Source organism: Corythoichthys intestinalis, unplaced genomic scaffold (genome assembly GCF_030265065.1).
Source record: "Corythoichthys intestinalis isolate RoL2023-P3 unplaced genomic scaffold, ASM3026506v1 HiC_scaffold_23, whole genome shotgun sequence".
Classification (NCBI taxonomy): Eukaryota; Metazoa; Chordata; class Actinopteri; order Syngnathiformes; family Syngnathidae; genus Corythoichthys; species Corythoichthys intestinalis.
The window spans coordinates 8,262,282-8,290,211 of record NW_026651592.1 but is presented as its reverse complement, the minus strand read 5'-3'; the positions used below and the strand labels follow the sequence as shown (position 1 = coordinate 8,290,211).

Below are 27,930 nucleotides of genomic sequence, written 5' to 3'. Positions count from 1 at the left end.
TTTTGTTGGGGTGCTTTGTTGACAAGTAACATTCCAGTTGGCTTTACTATGACAGGTGTTGTGAATTTGAGTTGATCTGTATGTGACGTTTGACAAGAAAAGATTGATGATGTCGACTTCTGGGTCCAGACTGTGGATCTAAAAATAGTGATACCCTTCTCAGGAATTCCCTCTTTCAAGTAAAGCTATGTTATTAGGGCAAAAATCCCCCACTTGAATGTAGGCGGGTGCCAGAATCCCACGGAAAATATTTTGACAATGTTGGGCAAGCAGTGTTGAGGGGGGAGGGAGTCGGGAAAGCCCGAGTACTATAGCACAGCTGGCAAGTTTACAACACAATTCAACAATAGTTCGCCATTCAAACAAAATGTCTGACTCAAGCACGCTCAGGTCTTATTTTGCATGCGAGAAATTGTGTGTATTGTGTGTAATCAGGGAAATTACAGAGAGCACAGGGGAGCCTCAGCCTAGCTCCATAGCATTGCTGCGGCTAACCGCTTGCGTGGATGCCAAGGAGCCAAAATACCAGCCGGTGGGCCACTTTTATACGTTTCACTCAGCGCGCACATCCGAGAGGCACACACAGCAGATTGATGGTTCCCAAATATAACAAACTCTGCGTTGTAAACATGTCAACAGAGCTAAAACGGACCTTCAAAAAATACGAGTGGGTCATTAAATGTTTGACTCAACTGGCCTGAAATACTTGAGAATATGATTTAATATACACGTAATGTTTGGGTCGGTGTAAATCAGTTGTTTCGTCGCCTTTGAGGAACTACAAGGTAAACACTAGATTAGATTTAGCGTGTATTTCTATTTATTAGTGTTTTTTAATAATGGTAAAATAGAATAGTGACACAAACATTGAGGGTTGATTTATTTTTGCAGGTGTAACCAGCAATTTGGTGGTGGTTCCTGAGACACTGGACGCAGTGCAGGGCAAGAAGATCACATTGAACTGCTGGATCGGGTCAGTGCCCGACCTGAAACTTATCCAGAGCTCCTGGGAGCGCCAACTCCCTTCAGGCAAGGAGATTCTCGCAGTGTACCACTCAGAGTACGGGACATCCATCCCCACAGAGTTAGCCAATCGCGTCACCTTCGTTTCTGCCACGACCGGCGATGTCAGCATCACCCTGGACAACGTAACCCTTGATGATATCGGCGTATACACTTGCAAGGCGTCCACTTTTCCACTAGGAAATTCCCAAGCATCCACACAAGTCAATGTATTAGGTAAGTGTTATGTTTTTTTTTGTTTTTTTTTTAATGTCCAAAAGTGTTCCAAATACCGGATTTGAGACGGCATTTTTATTTAAAAAATTGATGTTTTTTAAGGTTCTTGTATTTCAAGTCGATTTAAAAAAAAAAAAAAAAAAACGTACTTGGGTGTGTTTTGACCAAATGTGAAATTAGTCAAGATTTAAAAATTTCTACAGAGCTGGCACTGATTTCCATGGCGGCAACATTTGACTGGAGCCCAAATGTAGCCTTTAGTATTAAAATTTGATTCCTTGATTAAAAATGTGATGTCCATGAATGTGGACGCCAGGTTTGAGTTAAAGATCCAATGCTTGGTTCAATGTGTGGAAAGTCTTGATTTGATTATATTGCAACCTTACACAAGAACGAGACTTGTATGGATTCATTTGAACTGTTGTGATTGGAACATCATAAAAGTCTTGATTAGCCTCGTTAGCCTTGTTTATCAGCGGTGTAAACCAGCAATCTGACAGGTGGCTGCAATGTAAGTGAAGGTTTCTTAATGTGCAGAGCTCTTGAACTGTGTCTAAATCCTCAATTATTAATACCTTCACACACAAAAACAAAAACTCAACAGACCATGCTTCTCTTCTCACGAATATTCTGTGAATGTTCTTTATGCGCTTTTTAGGGCAAGTGAAGCCATATGAAACGTCATGGTAAAGTCAACATCTTGAAAGAATTTTTGCCTGCACTATAGCTTATTTGTTGGACATTTTTAACTGAAATTTCTCAGCCAATTGGGGAAAGGGTTCCATAAGTACAGGGCTCCAGACAAACAATTTTTACTAGGAGCACAGTGGCCCCTAACTTAAAATTTTAAGTTTCTATTTCTGTCACTGTCACCTGGCACTAGTAATGTACGATGCATCGTTAATCTCGATAACCGTGATAATCGCGATAACCGCGATCATCGTCAATACTAGAGCTGGGAATCTTTGGGCACCTAACGATTCGATTACGATTACGATTCAGAGGCTCCGATTCGATTATAAAACGATTATTGATGCACCCCCCTCCTTTTTTTTAATCATTATTATTATTATTTTTTTTTTTTTTAAATAAAGTTTTGTACATTAGTTCCAAAATTGTTCAAAAATACTCTCAGGCTAAACCAAACTACTATTTCAGTATCAAGTTAACATATAGCAGTAAACAAATATACAAAAATAACATTAAATAAAAAAACTCCAGTCCCCATTCTGTATCAGCAGCTTTAAACTACATTCAATTAATTTAATGTTGTGAATCAACCGTTAAAGTTGTTAAAATTGCTCCCGTTATTCCATAATTTCCCTTTTGTCTACTTTTGACATGTGAAAGTTTTCAAACTATTTTAAAGATAGATTCAAGTCAATATTTTACCGATTTAGGAGTATTTTAGATAAAAAGTTAATTAGGTTTGCTTGGAAGGTTCGCTACAACAGCATTGCAGGGAAGTTTACTGCTTTAAGATGGCGGCCGTTTACTAACGCCCGCATCTAGCTTTTTGCAGATGTGCTGCTACCGCTACCGAGTCTATAATCCATCTAGTCCTATATAAATGATATCTACCGTAACATTATATAGCTTAGCTGTACTTGTAGCAGCTTTTCGGCAGCAGTCAGGTATGTTTTTGTGTTTTTTTATCTCGTGGCATGAGTTGAGCTAGAGCCGTGAGTTGAGTGTTGGCATTACCCGAGGGGCCGGTTAATGAGAAGCATAATGTTTAGCTACTCCCGCTCCGTTCCGTCCCGAAGCCCGCGCGGCGCGCTGAGTGTGTTGTACTTCCGCTTTACTTGGCATATTTCAATAATCGGAATTTGGATGTTTGTGAATCGTTCTCGAATCTTCCACGGCCGAATCGCGAATAATCTAAGAATCGGAAATTTTGCACACCTCTAGTCAATACCGTGATCATCGTTCAATAATCAAATCGAAACACCCTGAATCGTAATCGAATCGAATCGTGGGGTGCCTAAGATGGCACACCCCTATTATATACACCGCTGATGAGATTAGGCGTAGACGCGATCGTGGAGACGCCGCCCACACTATGTAATGAGAACACAATCTGACCAGAGCCGAAATGGGACAGGTTAGGCTGTTGTACAATTTGAAGGCATTTTTTGACTGGATTATCGGCGATATTACAAAAACTGTTCCGCTAATAAGACCTTTCATGTAATAACAGAGTTTAACAGTCAAAAAAAAAAATGTTCCTACCTTCTTATGGTCTCTTAACTCATTCACTCCGAGCCATTTTCACCAGAGCAAGGCCCTTCGCTCAAAGCCGTTTTTCTGGATTTTGACTGATTTTGCAAGGCCCACAGAAAATTATGTTCTATTGCTATATAAACAGGGAACCCACCAAAAGAAAGATTAGACTCTCTTCTTTCAGCAGAAAAAAAATTAAGTTCATATCTTTTTCCATTCTTTAGAAATCAGCATTAGAAAATAGCTTAGTTTGAGCAATTTTCCATTTTCTGATGAAATAAAGGAGAAAATTAGCTTTTTGTAAACGCATACATTTCAAACATAACTTTTACTTTTACTACAGCTATTTTTGCATTAGTTACATCCCAAACATCTGAAGAATGTTTTCATTTTACAAAATATCATAATGAACAAGACTAATAGAACTTTTGATAGCAAAGTAAAAATTTGTTTACACGTGACTACTGAGAGATGACGCCGTTGTTGCCGCGTCTGCCGTGTAAACTTTTCCCCCATTGTTGTCTGTCTCACAAAGATGGGTTATTTTTGAATCTCTGCGGGGTCTGCTTGGCGAGCCCGCTGCATGGTGGTCTCAGTCGTTTTGCTCCGTCGTCTAGCGCCTGGCATTCCAGGCGTCCTCTCGGTTGTTTTGTTCGGTCGTCCGCCGCCTGGCATACTGCCGCCAGCGCTCCGACCGTGCTGCCCGGCCTTTCATTGCTGTTGAATCGGGTTGCGGGTCTTTACAAAATGTGCTACTGCCCTCCAGTGGCCAGTTTTATTGCTTTAAAATGGGTTTGGAGCCTTGTTTTTTGTTTCTCAGATCGCAAGCTATAGATTCCTCCTGGAAAAAAAACAAACAAAAAAAACGCAAAATACGTTTTTGGGACAATGAAGCAATTAAAAATAGAGCGTATTTCTACGTTTCTGGGAGCAAAAATGACTTAATTTTGGCCAGAGCTGATGTTGCGGTCGAAAGGAATGCTTTAGTTTGGAGTTAGACAAGTGTGACAATTGATATCATGGACAATTTGGGGCAATATATGGTTTTGACGTATTCTACTACCTTAACACAATGTCACCCAGTGTAAATCCTGGTTATTAGGTCAAATTGAGTAACGTTGGAGAAGAGTTTACTGTTGTCATGCTAACTGTTAAATTGTGTGTCTAGGAATTGCCAGCTCTGTAGTTTTTTGTTTTTCTTTAGTCTTCCTTTGGCCTCGGCAGGAAAACCTCAACATCTAAATTATTAATGAACATTTAACCAACAGAGTATCGCATTTCAAAGTGTGTCAAAAGTGCATTGGCTTTGGTTGTTTACAAACAAACCTCAAGAACTGGAACTCCTTACTGACTCCAATTGGCACTGGAACAGACCAACTATTCCAGAATAAAACCACCCAGACAATGGCACTGAAAACTCCACACATGGCTTTAATCAGAGATATAATACATGCTTTTTACAAAAGAGTAACAACATCATGAATCATAAATTAAAGTGTATATCGAGGTAGTATTTTATGCCAAAAGAAGAGACAGACCTTTGCTTGTATGCAAGCTGACATGTTAATAAGGCAGCCAGCAGTGTTAGTGGACATTTCGGTTCTACAACACACCATCGTGACAAATGCAGCAACTACAACAATTTATTATCCCGCTCCCTTTTAAATTTGTCTGCTTGTTCATGCGGCCAACGATGCAGCTTTTTCCTTAGTCAGAAAACTGAGAATTCAGCTGCACATTGAGATTTGCTGACTCATGGAAAAGCCCAAGCTCATGCAGTGGCGAGTAACTGCTCAGTTGCGCACCCGCTACAATGGTGAAAGAATGTGATGCACATCTCTGACTAGGAGTGGGAACCTCTTGGTACCTCACGATACGATACCATTTGCGATACAAAGCTCACGATAACGACGATCTGACCATATGGCGATAAAACGATTATCGATACATTGGTCAGGAAACCATTCTAGGATATTCTACAAACAAGTAATAAACAGAAAAACAAGCTCATGCTGTGAATTGGAATGAGTTTATCACTAGAAGATGTCCAATCCATTTGAAGTGGGAGGATGGCAGCGAATGAATGAATTTTCATTCGCTGCCATCCCTCCCACTTCAAATGGATTGAACGTCTATGGCTGTCAGTGGCAGCTAATGCCAGGCAGTGAGGTAATTTTGGGCCATTTAACTCATTTGTTCCCAAAAACGTATAAATACGTTCTATTTTTAATTGTTTCAGTGTCCCAAAAAGGTATTTATGCGACTTTTACGTTTTATTTTTTAATTTTTTACAAGAGGCATCTCTAGGTTCTGTTGCACCTACACTGCAATGCACAATGCTCAAAACTCATTTTAAAGCAATAAAACTGACCACTGGAGGGCAGTAGCGCATTTTGTAAGAACTCATCTCGGCCTAAGAAAGGAAGTGAAGAAAAATAGTCAGGAAACAAGTTGGAGGGATCTTGTTAAGACGCGAGAGAATTTGAGAAAAATTTGGAGAACGATCGGGGGAAAAAAGGCAAACGACACTAGAGGAGTGTTTTGAAAAGAAAATGAAACCATCGTGAAAGAAGGATTCAAAAAAATCCATCTTGATGAGACTAACGGTGACGGCGACAACAGCCTCAGGTTCTACACGCGTTCTGCGGAGCTCACGTTGCGTTACTGCTGAGCCCGAGGTTGAAACCAACGATGAAGATGATGAAAAAAGTGAGACCGATCTTGATCCGGACTCATCAGATTACTGGGAGCCACCTCATTCAACCGGGAGCAGCCGAGAGCCTTCCCCGTTGTTATGTGCGCAAATAGTTCAACGGTTCAATAGTTATGTGTAACAAATTGTTACTTTGCGATCAAAAGCTCTATTTGTCTTGTTGTTATTTTGTAGAACGAAAGCATTATTCAGATGTTTGGCATGTCACAAAAGCGAAAAATAGCTGTTAAAGTCAGTTATGTTTGAAATGTATGGTTTTCGAAAAGCTCAATTTCTCATCAGAAATTGGAAAATTGCTCAAACTAAGCTATTTTCTAATGCTGATTTCTAAAGAATGGAAAAAGATATGAACTTTTTTTTCCTGCTGAAAGCAGAAAGATCTTTCTTTTGGTGGGTTCCATGTTTATATAGCAATAGAACAGAATTTTCTGTGGACCTTGCAAAATCGATCAAAATCCAGTAAAACGGCTGGGAGCGAAGGGCCTTGCTCCGGTGAAAATGGCTGGGAGTGAATGAGTTAAGGTATTTACCTGTTGATTTTCAGTTACTTCCTGTTGATTTTGGGGTATTTTATGGGTCACTTCCTGTTTATTTTGAGTTACAGAACAAGAAGTGACCTGGGAATCACCCAAATAAATAGGCAGTGACTCAAACTCAACAGGAAATTACCTGAAAATGCCCTAAAATGAACAGCAAGTGACCTGTAAATGCCCTGAAAATCAGACAGAACGACTGTGAATGCTTTGGTTTCAAATGAACGAATGTTCCCAGTCTAAATGGATTGGGCGTCAAGCACCGTCAATGCAGCCTTAGAGTTAACTGAGACACTATTATGGTGGAAGATTTTAGTAGCAACTTGTTTGTTCCCTTTTTTTTTTTTTTTTTTTTTTAAGACTTTGACACCTTTTTAAATCGATATTTCAATTCATGGCAGGAGCATATCGATAAACTTTTGGGATACAAAGTATCACGATATATCACCATTTCGATATTTTGTCACACCTCTATCTCTGACACAGTGACCTCCAAAAATTTCATTTGCAACATACGTTTAGTAAAACTGGGAATAGTGTTGGCATGATTTGTATTTTTACTTTTGACTTTACACCACTGGAAGAAATACTATGCAGTGTGTAGTTTAATGTTTTGTAAACCTTTCCACTCTTTTAGTGCTCCCTCCCTTCCTGACATTACTCTTAAATTAACATGTCTGTGTCACGGAGTCACGAACATAGAGCAGCTACTGTTTTTAGCATGTGCCTGCTAGTTAGGGGCAGACTGAGGAAGCCTGATGACTGCGGCACGAGTGCCGCCTCCCTCGCTCCAGTGGAGGAGACCGACTGCTATTTTTAGGGAACGGGGTGCCGGGAGTTATTTTTGGAATTTGTGGCAGCAGTTCCTGATCGACTGAGGTCGAGGGGAGCAGATGTCCCGGAGGTGACGGCCTTGTCTCGGGAATTAGGTGGTCGCCTTTTAAAACTGTCATCGCTGAAGTCGGTGGAGCAGCTGCTTGTGCACTTTAATAAGGACACACGAGACAAAAAAAATTACTGACTGGGAAATGTCAAAAAATACATTTAAAGGATGGGTTTATGTTTCTTTTGCTGTCACGCTTTGTCCTACTCTCACATAGGAGGACAACTTTTTTGTTTTTTTCAGCCCTTGGCTTTGTTATAATCAATATACACTGCTGGCCAAAAGTATTGGCACCCTTGCAATTCTGTCAAATAATGCTCAATTTCTCTCAGCAAATGATTGCAATTACAAATTAGGGTTGTTCTGATCATGTGTTTTTTGCTCCTGGTCCGATCCCGATCGTTTTAGTTTGAGTATCTGCCGATCCCGATATTTCCCGATCCGATTGCTTTTTTTTTTATGTGCACCTGATTCAACTCCAATCATTCCCGATAATTTTTCCCAATCATATACATTTTGGCAAGAAAAAAAATGAATAAAACTCAGACGAATATATACATTCAACATACAGTACATAAGTACTGTATTTGTTTATTATGACAATAAATCCTCAAGATGGCATTTACATTATTAACATTCTTTCTGTGAGAGGGATCCGCGGATAGAAAGACTTGTAATTCTTAAAGGATAAATGTGACTTTGTATATTGTGACTAAATATTGCCATCTAGTGTATTTGTTGAGCTTTCAGTAAATGATACTGTAGCCACTTAACAGTTCTGCCCAAATGCATGATGGGAAGTTCAACCATGACTGTGCGTAGTGGTACCAATTGATATATCTTCTCTGCGTTGGGAAATAACATAAGGTGTTAAGAAAAAGATCAATTACTACCTTTCTTCCCCACATTGCTTCCCACGATATTTCTAATCGTAGGGAGAGGGATTGTAAGGCTTTAGCCAATTAAAAAAAGGCTCCAAAGGCTGCCAAAATTCACTCTACTCATTTTACACTGCATTTTAGCTCTACACATAGGTAAAACGGCGCCATTACAGATTGAACGTGACAATGCGTGAGTGGGTCGTGCAGCGCATGCGTTAATTGCGTTAAATATTTTAACATGATAATTTTTTTTTTTAATTAATTACCGCCGTTAATGGGATAAATTTGATAGCCCTACCTTAAGCCTAAAGACTCTGGATGAGTGTAACATATTATGTCTGTAACGTTAAATACAATTAGAAAACGATTTAATTAAATAATATATATATTAAAAAAAAGGCATGTCCAATATTTTTTGCCGATTCCGATACTTTGAAAATGACGTGATCGGACCCGATCGATCGGCATCGACATCTCTATTACAAATGCTTCGGTAGTAATATCTTCATTTATTTTGCTCGCAATGAAAAAACACAAAAGAGAATGGAAAAAAAAATATCATTTTTTTTACACATAATTCCAAAAATGGGCCGGACAGAAGTATTGGCACCCTCAGCCTAATATTTTGTAGCACAACACAAAATAACTGCGAACAACCGCTTCCGGTATCCATCAATGAGTTTCTCAAAGGGTGCCAATACTTTTGTTCGCCCCCCCTTTTTGGAGTTTATGTAAAATGATAAGGATTTAATTTATTTTTCCATTGTCTTTTTTGTTTTTTCATTGCAAAAAAATAAAAATAAATGAACCTTTTACTACCAAAGCATTTGTAATGGCAATCATTTTCTGGGAGAAATTAAGTATTATCTGACAGAATTGCAGGGGTGCCAATACTTTTAGCCAGCAGTGTACAGTCATTTTGGGTATCTCAGAGCAGATTTACTTGCACTGCCACTCACTAAGTTCATAGATTTAAAATATCAATGTATACTTTCAATAGCCATTAGGCTTTACAAAAGGATATTTGCTACAGGTACACCTTCATAATTATCTTTTTGACTGACTAACATCTATTTTAATTCATATTCAAGTTGTAAACTTGCTATGGTAATTTAGAGCACAGGAGTCAAACTCAAGGCCCGAGGGCTAGAGCTGTCCGACCACATTACTTTGTGTGGCCCGCGAAAGCAAGTCAGGTTCATGTTGTAAAAATTTACCGGATACTACGCCAACTTTTGCAATCATAATGCGTGCAGTATGTAAATGGATAATGGTTTCCACTGCTTTTTTCATATATCTGATCTTCACATCTCTGATTTTTTTCTTGTAAGTCGTTTTGTCACTCGTTTTGTCACTGTCTCATTCTTCAAGTGGAGCCCAAAGTGTACGTGTCGGCCAGTCCCGTCGCCCTCGTGGACGGTGAGGGCGAATCTCTGGTGGCCACCTGCATCGCAGAGAAAGGCCGCCCCACTGCCGAGGTCTCCTGGGAGACGGACCTGCGCGGCCGTGTGGAGAAACAGACTGTTGAGGAGACTGACGGCACGGTCAGTGTGCAGGTCCGCTACCTGTGGCAGCCGTCAAGCTCCGCCCAGGGCAAGACGCTCACCTGTGTGGTGCACCACCCCGCACTGCAGACAGAGTTCAGGATACCATACGTGCTCAATATTCAGTGTAAGTGTCCAGTTTTTATCTGTTTGGAACCTAGACAAGCTCCCAAGTGTTAGTTAATTAGGGATGTCCCAGTCGCATATTTTTGTACCCGAGTCCGAGTCACCTGATTTTGAGAATCTGCCGATACAGTGTCCCGATTTGATACCGAAAAAAGTTTGTTTGTTTTTTTAACAGGTTTTAAACATGTTACTGTCCCACCTTGACGCCTTCCTAATGAGAATTATTTAAAAATAAGACTAATGTAAAAAAGCTTGTCTTTATTAAATGCTTCATTGAGTGAGTCCACTCACGATGCTGAGAACAGCATCTCACTTACATAATGAGTTGCCACAGGAGTGTTTATGTCTCTAGAGTCATACTCTGGAAGCCCGGCAACGTAACCCAGTGACGTCAACATCAATGGCGATATACTAGTTAAAAACTAATTTGACAAATTTTATTAAAACGAAAACATGAAGAGGGGTTTTAATATAAAACTATTTTAACTCATAATGTTTATCTTTTAAGAACTTACGAGTGTTTCTATCAGTGGATCACTTGAAGAGCCCTAAATCAGAATTTCGGTGGGATAACGTTATTATGACTTTTAAATACTTTTGAAGAAGAGCTGAAACGAATGCTCAAGCAACTCGAGTTTAAAAACTGATCCGAGTAATTTTATTCACCACGAGGAATCGTTTAATTTTGCCAGCTCTAAGCATCACGTTTTGCCCAGACTACTTTTAATGCGGGACAACGCGCTGACGTCACGTGCCTAGAGAAAGAAGCAATTAAAAAAAAAAACTTAATGCAGCCGACAGCCGCTACAAACTACGCCGACGTTGCTAAAAACTACGCCCGCATGATGCTAGTGCGGTAGCAGATAGTGTCCGATGCGTCTCATAGATATCGCATGCATTTATGATTAGATGCGAAATGACAGACTCGGCCGCATCTGGGCAGCGTTAGTAAACAGCCGCCATCTTTAAGCAGTAGACTTCTCATCTCTAATAAACATAACGGTACTGTCACTCGCTCACGTACACGTAACGTTAGCCCTTCGGAGGGCTAGGTTTCTATTGATTATGACCACTGTCGATGCGTGGCTAACGTGTCTTAAATACAGGCTTTATTTAATCTGTAAAAACACAGCGCTGTAGAGTGATGAGGGTGTAAAATTAAAACATAATAAAGCTAACTGTCAGTTTTAGCACAGTAGTCATTGCTAAATAAAACACCAAATAGCACTCGTCCCAAATGTGCTCCAATACAGCAGGTATCATACATTTATTTTGAACACTGTAAAAACTCAAAATCCTATCAGTACTTACAGTTTAGACTAATTTAAAACTTAACTAGAACTTAAAAATAGCGTGACAGAAATGGAAATTAAATTGAAACTCGTGGGAAAAATACGTAGCTTTCAAGTAATGTGTGTTATCAAGCGTAATTATATTTTTAGGTAAGAAATATGGTTTTTTATATATAAGATGTAGAAGTTTTTGAGTGAAAGCAGTGATTTTTTTTTTTCTAGTCACATGTAAGATGCAATTGTTGGCTGTTCTCAACAATATACATCGAAAATAAAGACATTGATTGACTGAAAATGGTTCAATATCGGATTACCGTATTTTTCGGACTATAAGTCGCTCCTGAGTATAAGTCGATCCAGCCATAAAATGCCCAACGAAGAGAAAAAAAACATATACAAGTCGCACCAGAGTATAAATTGATTTTTGGGGGGAAAGTTACTTGATAAAATCCAACACATAGAACAGACATGTCATCTTGAAAGGCAATTTAATATAAAAATACAATAGAGAACAACATGCTAAATAAATGTACAGTGTATGAACAACGAAATGTGAATATACTGTCCTACGTTACGGCTCGGTCCTGGCTATACAGCGAACTCCCAAAAGACAATGCTGGACGTCCATATAATTTGCTGAATCAATTTGGTCCTCGATAGAAAACAGGTTCGCATCAACGTAAATAAATGATAATTTGGTACTATTAGTAATAAGTAACAGGTTAGCATGCGTTCGCTATCATTAGCACATCGTTCAAACAACCACACAACTGGCTCTAGGTGTCCGATCGCGGGTGGAAAACACACAACAACAACAGAAAAGATGATACGCACAGGCGTTGCCTTTGTAGAGATGATTTAAAAGCATAAACAATGAAAGTAGGTTCGCAGCCGTCTATTCTCTCTAGCTAACTCGCCCACTCACTCACTCAGAGCTACGTAGCTGTCCGTCTTCTTCTGGCGTGTCACGTAAACAAGTGCTAGTGCGCCCTCACGTGGGCGTGAAAGCGCCACAAACTAAATGCATCCATTTCAAGATAAAAAAAGTCAATAATACAATTGAACATACACTGCCAAAGGCAGAACGCGAACGTGGCCATAGCTATAAAGAGTTATTCAGATAACTATAGCATAAGAACATGCTAACAACTTTACAAAACCATCAGTGTCACTGCAAAACACCAAAATAACATGTGAAATTATATCATAATGTGTTAATAATTCCACACATAAGTCGCTCCTGAGTATAAGTCGCACCCCCAACTAAAATATGAAAAAAAACGCGACTTACAGTCCGAAAAATACGGTAAATGTCTTTTTTTTTGTCATGTATATTTATAATTGCTCTTTACCTTAAAAAATGTTTTATCCAATTAATCGATACAATTTTCAGTCGAATACTCGATTACTAAAATATTCGATAGCTGCAGCCCTAAAGTAAATATGACCTTTCATAATTAGAAGAGAATTTAAATCCTGTTAGCATTAGCATAGGGTAGTCTGAAAAAATAATTTTCTTTACAATTACTTGGTTGATTTCTTTTTTTTTTTTTTTTTTAAATGAGAGCTAAACCTTTGAAGTGCCTTTTTAAAAAAAATAATAACTAGCGGTAATGCCGTATACGTCCGGCTGACTGTCTTGCTTCTTTAATCTCATTAGCTAATAGCTACACCTCCTTTATACTATACTCTTCCCTCAGTTTTTTTCCCATGCTGGCCGCGAAAAGGGGCCACTCATGAATGAATACCACACAATATTGGAATTAAGGATGTGAGAACAATTTAATGTGTTTTTCTGTCATTAATTAATTGCCTTGAAGTCCAGGCTCAAGTTCAAACAAAATCGCTGCCTCTACAGTATTTTCAGATCAGCTCTTGGCATAGTAACTAATATTTATTCTTATGATGATGACATATAATTACAGTATTATCTAAATGACACCATTTTGTGTGACTACTAATGAAGCCATTTTTTGAAGTATTGATCAAGCCTCACCCGTGACACAGGTAGCAGTGGGGAGGAGTGAAGAAGGCTGTGGGCGTAGAGAGAAAGCAGTGAGAAAAAGCAAGGGTAATATAGGCGGAACAAGGCTTTGTGGCTCAATAAATCATCTCCAAGACACAAGTGATTTTTTTTTTAAGTGCAAAAGAAGCACAATTTCCACGGCAAAGCGCAGGACGTTCGACAGGCGAGACGAACAGAGACGCCTTCCTTTTGGTTCAGTAACAACTCTCATTTGTTCTCAAGAGAAATCAAAATGAGCAAAATATGATATCAGAGTCTGTTTGCTGTGTTTTATTACAACAGCACGTGCTGGCTTCATCCTGTATGTGTAACCCCTGTGTGAAGTTTTATTTTTTAGGGGGTGGAATTTATGAGCTGTGCAACTTTTGTCCTTCTTTTGTTCGAATTCTCCTCCAACCTCATTATTTAGTCTTGGCAACATTGCCAAACCTAGGCTAGGGTACTTTGCTTCGTGTAACATAGACACAATGCACATTATATTTTTCTCCTTCATAGAAGTGCTTGTTGTGCTTATACATGGTCCCAAATGTGCTGTGTTCAGCGTAATTGAGCCATTGTTAGAGGTAACATTTGTTGTGTTTTGTTTTGTTTTTACACAGTTGCACCGACAGTCATCATAGAGGGGGTAGAGAAAAACTGGTATGCCGGACAAACCGACGTTGTGCTCATTTGTGACGCACAGGCCAACCCCCCTACCCACCAGTATTTATGGGCCAGGTATGTATCGGATGCTTGATAGTCTGGACACTTTCACCATATTGTTGCATGTACTTTTACCTTAAGCACTTGGCTCGCTGATCTCAGAAAAAGATGCAGGATAGTACAGTGATCCCTCGTTTTTCGTTGTTAATGGGGACCAGAACCCGCCAATAAGTGAAAAGTTTGAAGTAGCCCCCCCCCCCCCCCCCCTCACATTTTGGTGTGTGAAATGTATTTATTCAGATTAAACATTGGAAAGAGATACATAAAAGTAGAGCTGTCCCTACTAGTTGTAGTCGATGACGTAAATGCGTCGACGAGCACAATATCCTGTCGACGGTTAATGAAGGGTTAAAAAAAATATATGCGTGGAAAGTTGAGAATGACGCTCGGTATGCAAGCGGGGAAAGCGACACAAAGCCAAAAAAAGCGCATCAGATTAGCCAAAACACTTATTTCAACGAAACAAAGTAGGGTACACTCGTTTGTCCTGTGTCTTCAATGCCAAGCTTGCATACCAGGCTGTACGTGGGATGTGAATGAACACCTAAAGCGCCGTCTCCTAGTTGTCATGTTGGAAGACGACAGGAGACAACAATCTGGCAGATCGTAAGTTCATCTAACTAACTAACTAACTACATGTTTTCTGGAAGTTGCTAAGCCTGTCGCGATATGCAATGAGTCCATTTATCGCACGGTAAATAAAATGAGGGCGGTAATATTCACGGCTGTGTTTTATTGCCGCACGCGTGAGTACATGCGTGCGTGTTGATGGCATATCAGACTCCAGTTCCTTTCACAGATGTTTATTGGGTAACACTTTATAATAACTATCCGTTTTACTACTTAATAGATCATTAGTAAACTGTTGATAAATGATTTATTGTTGATTTGTGAAGTATTTGTTAACAGTTTGTTAAGCATTTTCAGGGTGTTCCAATATGGTTGACCCCATTCTAAATGCCCATGCTAGTTGATGGATCTTAATAAAATTATATACACTTTATGTTGAAGGTCATAAGTTTTATTGGTTAAATATACAAAGTACAAATATTTGTTGGTTCTATGGCAGATTTTCCTAAATGTGCAACATGAGCGCTGCCTGCAAAATGCCTTATCAAAATGCCTTTTCTTTTGAAGTAAACGGCATTTCTTAATCTGAAAAGATAGAAATGCCAAACGTTACACACAAAAACTTGAAACGTTTCCACACAAACTGTGTTTCAGGTTGAGAACACCCTGTAACAAACTGTTAACAAATACTTCACAAATCAACAATAAGTCATTTATCAACAGTTTACTAATGATCTATTAACTAGTAAAACGAATAGTTATTATAAAGTGTTACCGTTTATTGGTCATCAACACCCCATAGAATTAAAGTTCAGACATACAGAATAAGAAAACACATCTATATTAAACACTGTAAATGTTAGCATTGCTACATTGAGGCTAATGAGAAAAAAAAGACAACCTAATTTTTTTAGCCTGCTATGAAACATCCGCAGTCTTCTCCAAAACGCAAAGTTGTGGTTAAAAGGTGCTTTTTTTCGAGGAGTGTAAAGCTTACGGTTAGCGGTTTAGCGAACGTACTTCCGGTGAACATTTCAAAATAAAAGCGCATCATGTTCCTTATATAGATAACGATTTTTGGAGTTAATCTCACATACTTCAGAATTCAGATTCTACTACGAATAGCTTTAAAAGGAAACCCTTCATGAAAAATCTGATTGGCAATCAATAATTATTCTATATTATATGTAGTAGTATACTATAATACTGATGCTAGATTTTTTTTTAAAGAAATGCCATGTTGGAAAGGCGAAGTCAGTGTTCTTAATCTGTTTACGTTCCATTTTTTTGCACCCCGAATTATTTTTAAACAAGAATAAAGTAGAAAAATGCTGTCTTTATTAAGTGCTTCATTGAGTGAGTCCACTTAAATCTACTCAAGCTGTTCACTTGCACACAATGATTTGCCACAGTAATTGTTTAAAAAGTTAAATCAGGGGTCCCCAAACTTTTTCCTGTGAGGGCCACATAACTTTTTCCTTCTCTGATGAGGGGCCGGTTCAGTTTGTAACAGAAAAGTGTGGCGATTGCAGGAGTGCCTAAATGTAAAAATTAATTGTTTTTCAGAAAGCCACAATCAAATAACCCTTTCTGATATCTTCACGGAACAAAAGTAATTAAATAAAATAATAATAATATAATATAATATAATATAATATAATATAATATAATATAATATAATATAATATATAGGGCTGTCAAAATTATCGCGTTAACGGTCGGTAATTAATTTTTTTAATTAATCACGTTAAAATATTTGACGCATTTAATGCACATGCCCCGCTCAAACAGATTAAAATTATAGCAGTGTCGTGTCCATTTGTTACTTGTGTTTTTTGGTGTTTTTTGTCACCCTCTGCTGGCGCTTGGGTGCGATTGATTTTATGGGTTTCAGCACCATGAGCATTGTGTAATCATTGACCTCAACAATGGTGAGCTACTAGTTTGTTTTTTGTTTGAAAATTTTACAAATTTTATTAAAACAAAAACATTAAGAGGGGTTTTAATATAAAATTTCTATAACTTGTACTAACATTTATCTTTTAAGAACTACAAGTCTTTCTACCCATGGTTCGCTTTAACAGAATGTTAATAATGTTAATGCCATCTTGTTGATTTATTGTTATGATAAACAAATACAGTACTTATGTACAGTATGTTGAATGTAGGGCTGCAGCTATCGAATATTTTAGTAATCGAGTAATCGACTGAAAATTCTATCGATTAATCGAGTAATCGGATAAAACAAATATATTTTTAGGTGAAGAGCAATTGTAAATATACATGGGAAAACAAGACATTTCATTTAATCTTGAACCATTTTCAGTCAATCAATGTCTTTATTTTTTATGTATATTGTTGAAAACAGCCAACAATTGCATCTCAGATGTAACTAGAATAAAAAAAAAGACTTAATTCACTGCTTTCACTCAAAAAACCTTTAGATCTTATTTTTTTTTAAAAGTATATATACACCCAAAAATGCCTTTACGCTTGATAACACACATCACTTAAAAGTTAGGATTTTTTCCCCACGTTTTTCAATTGAATTTCTATTTGTGTCAAGCCATTTTTAAGTTCTAGTTAAGTTTTAAGTTAGTCTAAACTGTAAGTCCTGATAGGATTTTGAGTTTTTGCAGTGTTCAAAATAAATGTATGATACAGGCTGTATTGGAGCACATTAGGGACTAGTGCTACTTGGTGTTTTATCCAGCAATGACTACTGAGCTAAAATTGATAGTTAGCATTATTGAGTTTTTATTTTACACCCTCATCACTCCACAACGCTATGTTATGTTAAAGCCTGTATGTAAGACATATTAGCCACGCATGGCTGCCTCCGCAGGGCTAACGTTACGTGAGCTAGTAGTGACAGTAACGTTAATCTTATTTATTAGCGTTTAGCGCTCTTTATTAGCGCTTGGCGCTCTACTGTTTTAAGATGGCGGCTGTTTGCTAACGCTGCCCAGACGCGGCCTAGTCTGTCATTATGCATCTAGTTCAACATACATGTGATCTCTATGAGACTCATCAGAAGCTACCTGCAACTAAGGTAGCATGTGCGGGCTAGTATTTAGCAACGTCGGCTGCCGGCTGCAGTAAGTTTTTTTTTTTTTTTTGCTTCTTCCTCTACGCACGTGACATCAGCGCGTTGTCCCGCATTAAAAGTAGTCCGAGCAAAACGTGATGCTTAGAGCTGTCAAGATAAACGATTACTCGAGGTGAATAAAATTACTCGGATCAGTTTTTAAACTCGATTAACTCGAGTTGCTCGAGTATTCGTTTCAGCTCTAGTTGAATGTATATATCCGTCTTATCTTTCCATTCCAACAATAATTTACAGAAAAATATGGCATATTTTATGGATGGTTTGATATGCGATTAATTATGGTTAATTAATTTTTAAGCTGTGATTAACTCGATGAAAAATTTTAATCATTTGACAGCCCAGAATATAATATAATAATACCACTATTAATTAAATAGATAATAACCAAATAACCCTCTCTGTGTTCTTCACAGAAAAAAGCCAGGAAATAAATAACAGGCCGGACCAAATGTGGAGGCGGGCCGTAGTTTGGGGACCCCTGAGTTAAATGATTAAGTGAACAAGTGAATTAAATGAACAAGTACGATGTAGGGCGGCCGTGGCGCAGTTGGTATCTGGAGTTGTCCTTGGACCAAAGGGTCTGGGTTCGATTCCCAGCTACAACTGCCCACTGTCGAAGTGCCCTTGGGCAAGGCACTGAACCTTGATTTGCCTCCAATGGGTTGACAGCGCCTTGCATGGCAGCAGCCCCATTTGTGTGTGAATGTGTGCATGAATGGGTAAATGTGTGCTACTGTAAGGCACTTTGGGCATGGTAACCATGCAGATAAATGCACCATATAAGTATTTACCTTTTCATTCACTTGTTTTTCGTTTTTTTTAATTTGGAAAAAAAAAAATCCGCGATGGACTGAGGGTGCGTAGGTTGAAGCTCGTAGTAGCGAGGGATCACTGTACTGTAGTTTCTCCAGGTTATTTTCTTTGAAACTGGATCCGCTGGTTGTAGCCATCATCAAGAGGCTATGAATAACAGTCCAAATGTCTCCTGCGTGGGAGTAAGCCAGACCTTGTGGCACTCTGTTGTCCTCTGATGCGAAAACAAGGCTCACGGCATCTTGACAGGAGCAATAAAGTCTCGCCCGGTGAAACCTTATGCCCCCAGGACAAAAGCTATCTTCGTTCGAGCGGTTTTCCAGACTTTTTTTTGCGGAAATGTCTGTATATAATTACCTTAAGCCAAATAAAATGTTTGCTATTCTTTTTAAAATTGGTATAAACTGATTTCAAGTGACAACATGATGGCATCACTAAAAAGGACTATTTTGTTGGTTTGCTTTTGTTCCCAGGTTGGACGGGCCAATGCCGAATGGCGTTGAGGCCATTAGCAACAGGTTTGCGTTCTTACGTCCGCTGGAGCTCAATGACTCAGGCGTATACCGCTGCGAAGCCAGCAATGATGTCGGCACCCGTAGCCAAGACTTATCCTTCTGGGTCCAAGGTAGTGTCTCGCTTCTGACTCCTATAATTCATGCACATAAGAGTTTGCGTGTGCCGGTGTGTGAATGGGGTTTCTTGAAGACTTGATTGTTCGGCAGTGTCGTGCTCAAGACCAAACTGTCAAGATCAAGACTAAAACTGAGGAGACCAAGACTTATGAGTCGAGAATGATAAAAGACCCAAGACGGAGACAAGCTAAGACAGGGAGAAGACAGGACCATTAAAATCCATTTTAAAAAATAAAAACATTTAATACGTTTTTAAGTATTGTGATTCAGCGGTGCACTTTTATCTCCTAGTCAGCTTTCTTGGAGTCATTATGAATTGCACTGACAGATTTGCAGGTTAAAGAGTTATGAGCAGTATATAGGCCGTGAAATGTTCCAGTGTAACACTGCGGAGCTGTTGAGTACGTGCGCGTTTGTGTAAATGTCAACGAAGGCCGCAGACTGAACCGTACCCGGATCATCCAAATGTGTTTTCCTTATTGGGGTTCTATGAATGCCACAGATAAATCCCAGTCCTTTGACGCTGCTGCATCCACATCTGCGCTTCCTGCACCGCGGTCCCGTGTGGCCACTCAGGCCGTCTCATTATTGCCAAGTCAGGGCCAGGGTGTGGATCCTGAGAACTCTCCTTTTTGTTTTCATTCCTGCATCGCCCCTTTGTAATCCCTCTCCAAACAAAGCAACCGCTGCCTTTGGATCCCCCATCACCTCCCCGCCGATCGCTCGGCTCTGGGAAGAGCTGGACGCGCCCCAAAAAAGCTGTCACGCTTCGTCTGTTTACAGGCCCGAGCCGGAGCCCTCCTCCGAGCGAAAGCACAGCTGACAGACATCCCGTCCAGGAAAGACTCGGCTGGCCAATTATCTTTCCTCTTTCTTCAAATATTAAGACTTTGGGCATGCGGCCTCTTCCCCCCGCCGTCCCCCCTGTAGCGGAGTTAGGCTCCCTTCTGCTACCCCCTTCCCCCACTTGCTGCTGCTGTATGAAGCCTTGTGGTTTTTGGCCACTGATGTTCTCAGATGGATCAACTATGCCATTGCAGATGCGCTTAACCCCTTACATACCGCTTGGGTACTATAATGCAGTCTATGACCCATTTTGACCCTGAGGTATAAAGATTAGAGTAAGTTTGCATCTTCATTTTCTTCATGGTGTAAAGGTGTTATTAGTTGATACATTGGGGCAAATAAGTATTTAGTCAACCACCAATTGTGCAAGTTCTCCTACTTGAAAAGATTAGAGAGGCATGTAATTGTCAACATGGATAAACCTCAACCATGAGAGAGAATGGGAAAAAAAAACAGAAAATCACATTATTTGATATTTAAAGAATTTATTTCCAAATTAGAGTGGAAAATAAGTATTTGGTCACCTACAAACAAGCAAGATGTCTGGCTGTCAAAAAGGTCTAACGTCTTCTAACAAGGTCTAACGAAGCTTCACTCGTTACCTGTATTAATGGCACCTGTTTTAACTCATTATCGGTATAAAAGACACCTGTCCACAACCTCAGTAAGTCACACTCCAAACTCCATCATGGCCAAGACCAAAGAGCTGTCGAAGGACACCAGAGACAAAATTGTAGACCTGCACCAGGCTGGGAAGACTGAATCTGCAATAGGTAAAACGCTTGGTGTAAAAAATCAACTGTGGGAGCAATTATTATAAAATGGAAGACATACAAGACCAGTGATAATCTCCCTCGATCTGGGGCTCCATGCAAGATCTCACCCCGTGGCGTCAAAATGATAGCAAAAACGGTGAGCAAAAATCTCAGTACCACACGGGGGGACCTAGCGAATGACCTACAGAGAGCTGGAACTACAGTAACAAAGGCTACTATCAGTAACACAATGCGCCGCCAGGAACTCAAATCCTGCACTGCCAGACGTGTCCCCCTGCTGAAGAAAGTACACGTCCAGGCCCGTCTGCGGTTTGCTAGAGAGCATTTGGATGATCCAGAAGAGGACTAGGAGAATGGGTTATGGTCAGATGAAACCAAAATAGAACTTTTTGGTAGAATCACAGGTTCTCGTATTTGGAGGAGAAAGAATACTGAATTGCATCCGAAGAACACCATACCCACTGTGAAGCATGGGGGTGGAAGCATCATGCTTTGGGGCTGTTTTTCTGCAAAGGGACCAGGACGACTGATCTGTGTAAAGGAAAAAATGAATGGGGCCATGTATCGAGAGATTTTGAGTGAAAATCTCCTCCCATCAGCAAGGGCATTGAAAATGAGACGTGGCTGGGTCTTTCAGCATGACAATGATCCCAAACACACTGCCAGGGCAACAAAGGAGTGGCTTCATAAGAAGCATTTCAAGGTCCTGGAGTGGCTTAGCCAGGCTCCAGATCTCAACCCCATAGAAAATCTGTGGTGGGAGTTGAAAGTCCGTGTTGCCCAATGACAGTCCCAAAACATCACTGTTCTAGAGGAGATCTGCATGGACTCCACTGTATTTTTACGGACTATAATTTCGCTTGCTAATTCCCATTAGCCGTTCTGGGGTTCCTGTCTATCCGTCCTGGGAGTGGATCTCTCCTGACTGTGGTACTCCCCAAGGTTTCTCATTTTTCTCCCAATTGACTCTGGAGTTTTTCCTTGCCGGCATGGAGGGTCTTAAGGATAGGGGATACCCAGGACTTGAACTGCATCTATTCATCTTTGTTGCTTCATTTCTAATTGTTATCATATTGCCTCTGTAAAGCCCTTTGAGACTTCTGTTGTGATTGAAGGCTATACAAATAAAATTGAATTGAAAATTGAATTGAATAGGAATGGGCCAAAATACCAGCAACAGTGTGTGAAAAGCTTTTGAAGAGTTACAGAAAATGTTTGGGCTCCGTTATTGCCAACAAAGGGTACATAACAAAGTAGTGAGATGAACTTTTGGTATTGACCAAATACTTATTTTCCACCAAGATTTGCAAATGAATTTTTTAAAAATCAAACAATGTGATTTTCTGGCGGGGGGGGGTTTCCACATTCTGTCTCTCATGGTTGAGGTTTACCCATGTTGCCAATTGCAGTCCTCTCTAATATTTTCAAGTGGGAGAACTTGCACAATTAGTGGTTGACTAAATACTTATTTGCCCCACTGTAAGTAACATAGACTTCATTATCAGTCAGTGGGACACTGGGCTCAAAGCCGATCCGTCGGGGGCCTATTTTGGAAAACTTAAAATTCTCATATTTTCAAAACCACAGCCCCTAGCGACCTAAAACCAAAACAGGCACCTCCCTTAGGCATATATGTCTCCATGAGCAGCAACATCAAAAAATTTAAAGTCATTCCCTAATAAATTATTTTTTTCATAGATGTATAACAAAACAAACTGGCTATAAAATTGTCAAATTGTATGCTACATTTACAAAAAAAACAAATGCAGAGATAATCACCGACATCTTCGGGATCAATAGCAACATTTAACATAAGTTTTTGCTCGAAATAGCAACTTTGTTAATTTTTTCTTTAGTGCAAGCTTTCAACAGCTAATAAATCACTCAATTTTCACACCGGAACCTAATACATCTTAATGTTACTCAACAAAAGCAAAATATGCATTCTTCTATATACAATCACAACTTATTTAGGTTTAATTCCGATGTTGCTATTCCGTTGCACGTCTCGCAGGCTAGCTGGCCCTCGTCGTTTTTAGAATTTTTTTTGTATTGAGGCAGAAATGTCTAAATTACTTCTTTTTTTTTTTTTGCCAAAAAACGGCCAGTTGGCCGAAAATCACCTGATCATTTGTTAATTTGTATGGATACAACATGGTGGCCATCATAAAACAAAGCGCTTTTTAAGTTTAAAACTCTTGTAAATAAATGCGCCCCAGAATTTCTATAGATATGTACATAAAACAGTCTAGATTCTAGGTTAATAGCAAAAAAATGTGCAATTATCATTCATTTCACGTAAATATTTCGGGAAGGTGTGGCGCACTGTCTGTAGGAGCTGTCTAGTCAACTGATGGTGAATTCTAAGTAATTTAATAAATTGATGGTTCTTCTGTATGCGAAGGCTGACTTGGTCGCGGATTCTGTTTTGTAACCTGCATGGACACAATTTATTGGTGCGGCCAAGGCTTGAAGTGGATTTGTTTCCCTGTATCAAGCTGCTCCTCTCGCTGGAGTGGTGCTCAAGCGTGTGTGAAGCAGTTGAGATGGAAATCAGCACCTCCAAATCTGAGAACATGGAACGCAGATGGAAAAGGGTGGTGTACTTTCTTTGGGTCAGGTGTGAGGTCCTTTCCCAAGTGGAACAATTGAAGTATGTTGTTCACAAGTTAGGGTAGAATGACAGGCAAAGATAGAACAAGAGAAGAAGCCTGTATTGGTCCATCATGTGAAAGGAGCTGAGCAGAAAAGACATCTTTTCATTCACCGGATAATCCACGTTACTACCCTCACCTATGGTTGTTAACTGTATAGATCATGACTGAAGGTACAAGATCCTGTACATGAGGGCAAAATGAGTGAGCAGGATGTCCAGGATGTTCAAAGCGCTGCTCCTCTCTCTGCATTGAGAGTAGATTAGGTGGCTAAAGCCACTTTCACACATACAACCCGGTTTATTCCTGGGACATTTCCCCATGTGTAAAAGCCATGACAAGGCTAAATCCCACGTCACCTTGCACGGGAATTTACCGAGATAGAAGTCTACCTCCCAGGTAGTGTTACTCTCGGTGAGAGTGATGCGGCAACACAAAGAGGCAATGGAGATTGCTCGTAACATCGGCAACGCTGTCGACAAGGCCTGTGATGATTTGTCCCAGGTGAAGAAGGAACATACAGCGTTTAGTGATGCCGCCGCTTAAATGGTGACAAAAATCATTACGGAGATACGGGACCAAGAAAGGCTCGCTCGCGGGAACCAGGCCAGGGCAAATGACGATTAACCCACCTGAGCGGATTGCAGCGGATGTTGGCCTCCATGATTCCCTCGGCTATATCTCCCTACGCAAATCTGGCAATCACCCTAATCAATGAACTCACACTAATCGACAATATTGCTTAAGTGCTATGGCAAAACAATAACTTTTGGGAAGAAAATTCATGTGGGGGAAAAAAAAAAAATCGCATGTAATATGATGTATGCAATTTCACCATGTTTGATCGTATGTCCTTGGCTGCAGGAGGACGGGTCTTGATAAGCATATGCTTCTCCCATCTGCCCTTGTCTTTCTTCGGTTTTCTTTCTTTCTTTCTTCCGGCTAATCATATCACATTTTGCAACTGTCAATTATACCGATGATGATGACAATAAATATTTCATTCATTTGACTGCAAGCAGGCTGGGGTGTGCATACAACATCGCCCCTTTCAGACTTACAGTGCCTTGCAAAAGTATTTGGCCCCCTTGAACCTTGCAACCTTTCGCCACATTTCAGGCTTCAAACATAAAGATATAAAATTTTAATTTTTTGTCAAGAATCAACAACAAGTGGGACACAATCGTGAAGTGGAACAAAATTTATTGGATAATTTAAACTTTTTTAACAAATAAAAAACTGAAAAGTGGGGCGTGTAATATTATTCGGCCCCCTTGCGTTAATACTTTGTAGCGCCACCTTTTGCTCCAATTACAGCTGCAAGTCGCTTGGGGTATGTTTCTATCAGTTTTGCACATCTAGAGGCTGACATTCTTGCCCATTCTTCCTTGCAAAACAGCTCGAGCTCAGTGTGGTTGGATGGAGAGTGTTTGTGAACAGCAGTCTTCAGCTCTTTCCACAGATTCTCCATTGGATTCAGGTCTGGACTTTGACTTGGCCATTCTAACACCTGGATACGTTTATTTTTGAACCATTCCACTGTAGATTTGGCTTTATGTTTAGGAGCATTGTCCTGTTGGAAGATAAATCTCCGTCCCAGTCTCAGGTCTTGTGCGGATACCAACAGGTTTTCTTCCAGAATGTTCCTGTATTTGGCTGCATCCATCTTCCCGTCAATTTTAACCATCTTCCCTGTCCCTGCTGAAGAAAAGCAGTCCCAAACCATGATGCTGCCACCACCATGTTTGACAGTGGGGATGGTGTGTTCAGGGTGATGAGCTGTGTTGCTTTTACGCCAAACATATCGTTTTGCATTGTGGCCAAAAAGTTCAATTTTGGTTTCATCTGACCAGAGCACCTTCCACATGTTTGGTGTGTCTCCCAGGTGGCTTGTGGCAAACTTTAAACGAAACTTTTTATGGATATCTTTGAGAAATTGATTTCTTCTTGCCACTCTTCCATAAAGGCCAGATTTGTGCAGTGTACGACTGATTGTTGTCCTATGGACAGACTCTCCCACCTCAGCTGTAGATCTCTGCAGTTCATCCAGAGTGATCATGGGCCTCTTGGCTGCATCTCTCATCAGTTTTCTCCTTGTTTGAGAAGAAAGTTAGGAAGGTCTTGGTAGATTTGCAGTGGTCTGATGCTCCTTCCATTTCAATATGATGGCTTGCACAGTGCTCCTTGAGATGTATAAAGCTTGGGAAATCTTTTTGTATCCAAATCCGGCTTTAAACTTCTCCACAACAGTATCTCGGACCTGCCTGGTGTGTTCCTTGGTTTTCATAATGCTCTCTGCACTTTAAACAGAACCCTGAGACTATCACAGGGCAGGTGCATTTATACGGAGACTTGATAACACACAGGTGGATTCTATTTATCATCATCGGTCATTTAGGACAACATTGGATCATTCAGAGATCCTCACTGAACTTCTGGAGTGAGTTTGCTGCACTGAAAGTAAAGGGGCCGAATAATATTGCACGCCCCACTTTTCAGTTTTTTATTTGTTAAAAAAGTTTAAATTATCCAATAAATGTTGTTCCACTTCACGATTGTGTCCCACTTGTTGTTGATTCTTGACAAAAAAATAAAATTTCATATCTTTATGTTTGAAGCCTGAAATGTGGCGAAAGGTTGCAAGATTCAAGGGGACCGAATACTTTTGCAAGGCACTGTATATCCCAGTAAATTCCCCTGTAAAGTGATGTGGGATTTGATCGTGCCATGGCTTTCAGACAAGGGGAGATATCTTGGGAATGACGGACTTGTCCCGTGTTACCGACTCGGCGCTTTCTGTGTGTGGAGGGCGACTGGCGCGATTTTATAACCCGGACATTACGTCATTTTTGGTCGGCATCGGCAACAAAATGAACCACAAACCACACTTTTCCAAAGATGGACGATGGACTCGGCTTTACGATCCAGTAGTACCGGTAATTAAATTTCGTTATGTTTTCAGTTTAATTTAGCTATTTCTAGCTTGCCATGTTGATAATTGCGATGTTTACCGCTTTTTGTCTTACTGCGAAAAAAAAGACGAAATGACGATCAGCCCGCCATGATATTTTTTACGTCATCAGCCTTCGTGCTATGACCCGGGAATTTAAAGGGAACCTCGGACAGACTTGTAGGCTCTAATAAGCAACATTTGTTCTGTTTTACGAAGATAAGTGATTGGAAACACATGAAATAATGCCATTGATTACCATGTTTTTTGCGCAAAATCGACATTCGGGGTGATTACGTAGTTGTCACTGTCACTAGACGAACACTACCTGTGTTCTGCAATTCCTTCTACGCGGCGAGACATCCAACACATGCTCACATCGGTTAAAAGCGGCGAGTACTTGCGATTTGTGTTTTTATTGAGACTTTTATTACCTTTTCATTGCTTCAAAAATACTTTTTGCATGTGTTTTCCTCTCATACTTTTAAGCACTGTTTTTTTGTGGTAGCTTTAAAGCAGATTGTTGATCTGTTGACCACATTAGTCACGTAGCGTATTTAAACCACCCTTATTTGTTATTACAACGTAAGTATTTTCTTAAGGCATCTTTTGTATGTTCTGTCTGTATGTATCTAAACAAAACAAGCTGAAAGCGCACAGCAGTACTTTGGGTGTCAAATTGGCCCCTTGTAGACGTTTCACGGGTCTAGCACATTTTGGCAGAACACCGGTTTTGTTTTGATGGTCTCGTTCCATCCAGTCTTTCCTGTTCGTTTTGCTTTTGCTGCTCGTTTTGTGAAATATCGACAGTGCTGTCATGCTCATTAATGGTTCAAATTGAAAGGGTTGAACGGATTACTTGTTTATGTCTCTAAAAGAAGCCTGGCCAGACTGGGGAAAGGAAAGTCTGGGATTCACTGCTAAAGCTACTGCCCCCGTGAACCAAACTCAGATAAGCAGAAATGATGTTTTGGAATTAAAATTTCTGTGTTTACGTCAGTCTTTTATATGACTTGTGCACTGCTGGTATTTCCCTGACCATAGCTCTCCAACCTTTGGATGAATAAGAAGAAATTATATGGGTTGAGCCAGGAAGGGTGGGGAAGTTGGGAAAAACATCATTTCTGCGTAGTGTTTTGTCATATACTGTATATATGCCAACAATCCAGTTTTTTTTATGCCTTTTACAAAAATGAGAGACTAAAATAGGCCTTTGCTGACTGAAGAGTTTGAGGAGGAAGAAACAATTATCGCTGTTTGGGAACTGCTAAAATGTATCTTTTTATGTGTATCCTGCACCACAGTGTAATTGCTCAGAATAGAGGCATTGAAATTTGGTTCGCTTTTTCTCAGGGAAGTCCGTCGACCCTTGTTGACCTTTCAGCAGCACATAATAAGCCGCTCAAGTGGCTAAGCGC

The 27,930-nt window shown here is 39.9% G+C and overlaps 1 protein-coding gene across 1 annotated transcript in view; it reads left to right on the top strand.

Annotated features, from left to right (window-relative positions):
• The window catches only part of LOC130911201 (nectin-3-like protein), a 91,686-nt gene that overhangs the window by 50,148 nt on the left and 13,608 nt on the right, over positions 1–27,930 (top strand). The window contains exons 2-5 of the mRNA XM_057829010.1: positions 892–1,239; positions 9,844–10,143; positions 14,060–14,177; positions 19,128–19,279. Coding sequence (XP_057684993.1) covers positions 892–1,239; positions 9,844–10,143; positions 14,060–14,177; positions 19,128–19,279 — 918 coding nt within the window. The remainder of the gene's footprint in view (positions 1–891; positions 1,240–9,843; positions 10,144–14,059; positions 14,178–19,127; positions 19,280–27,930) is intronic.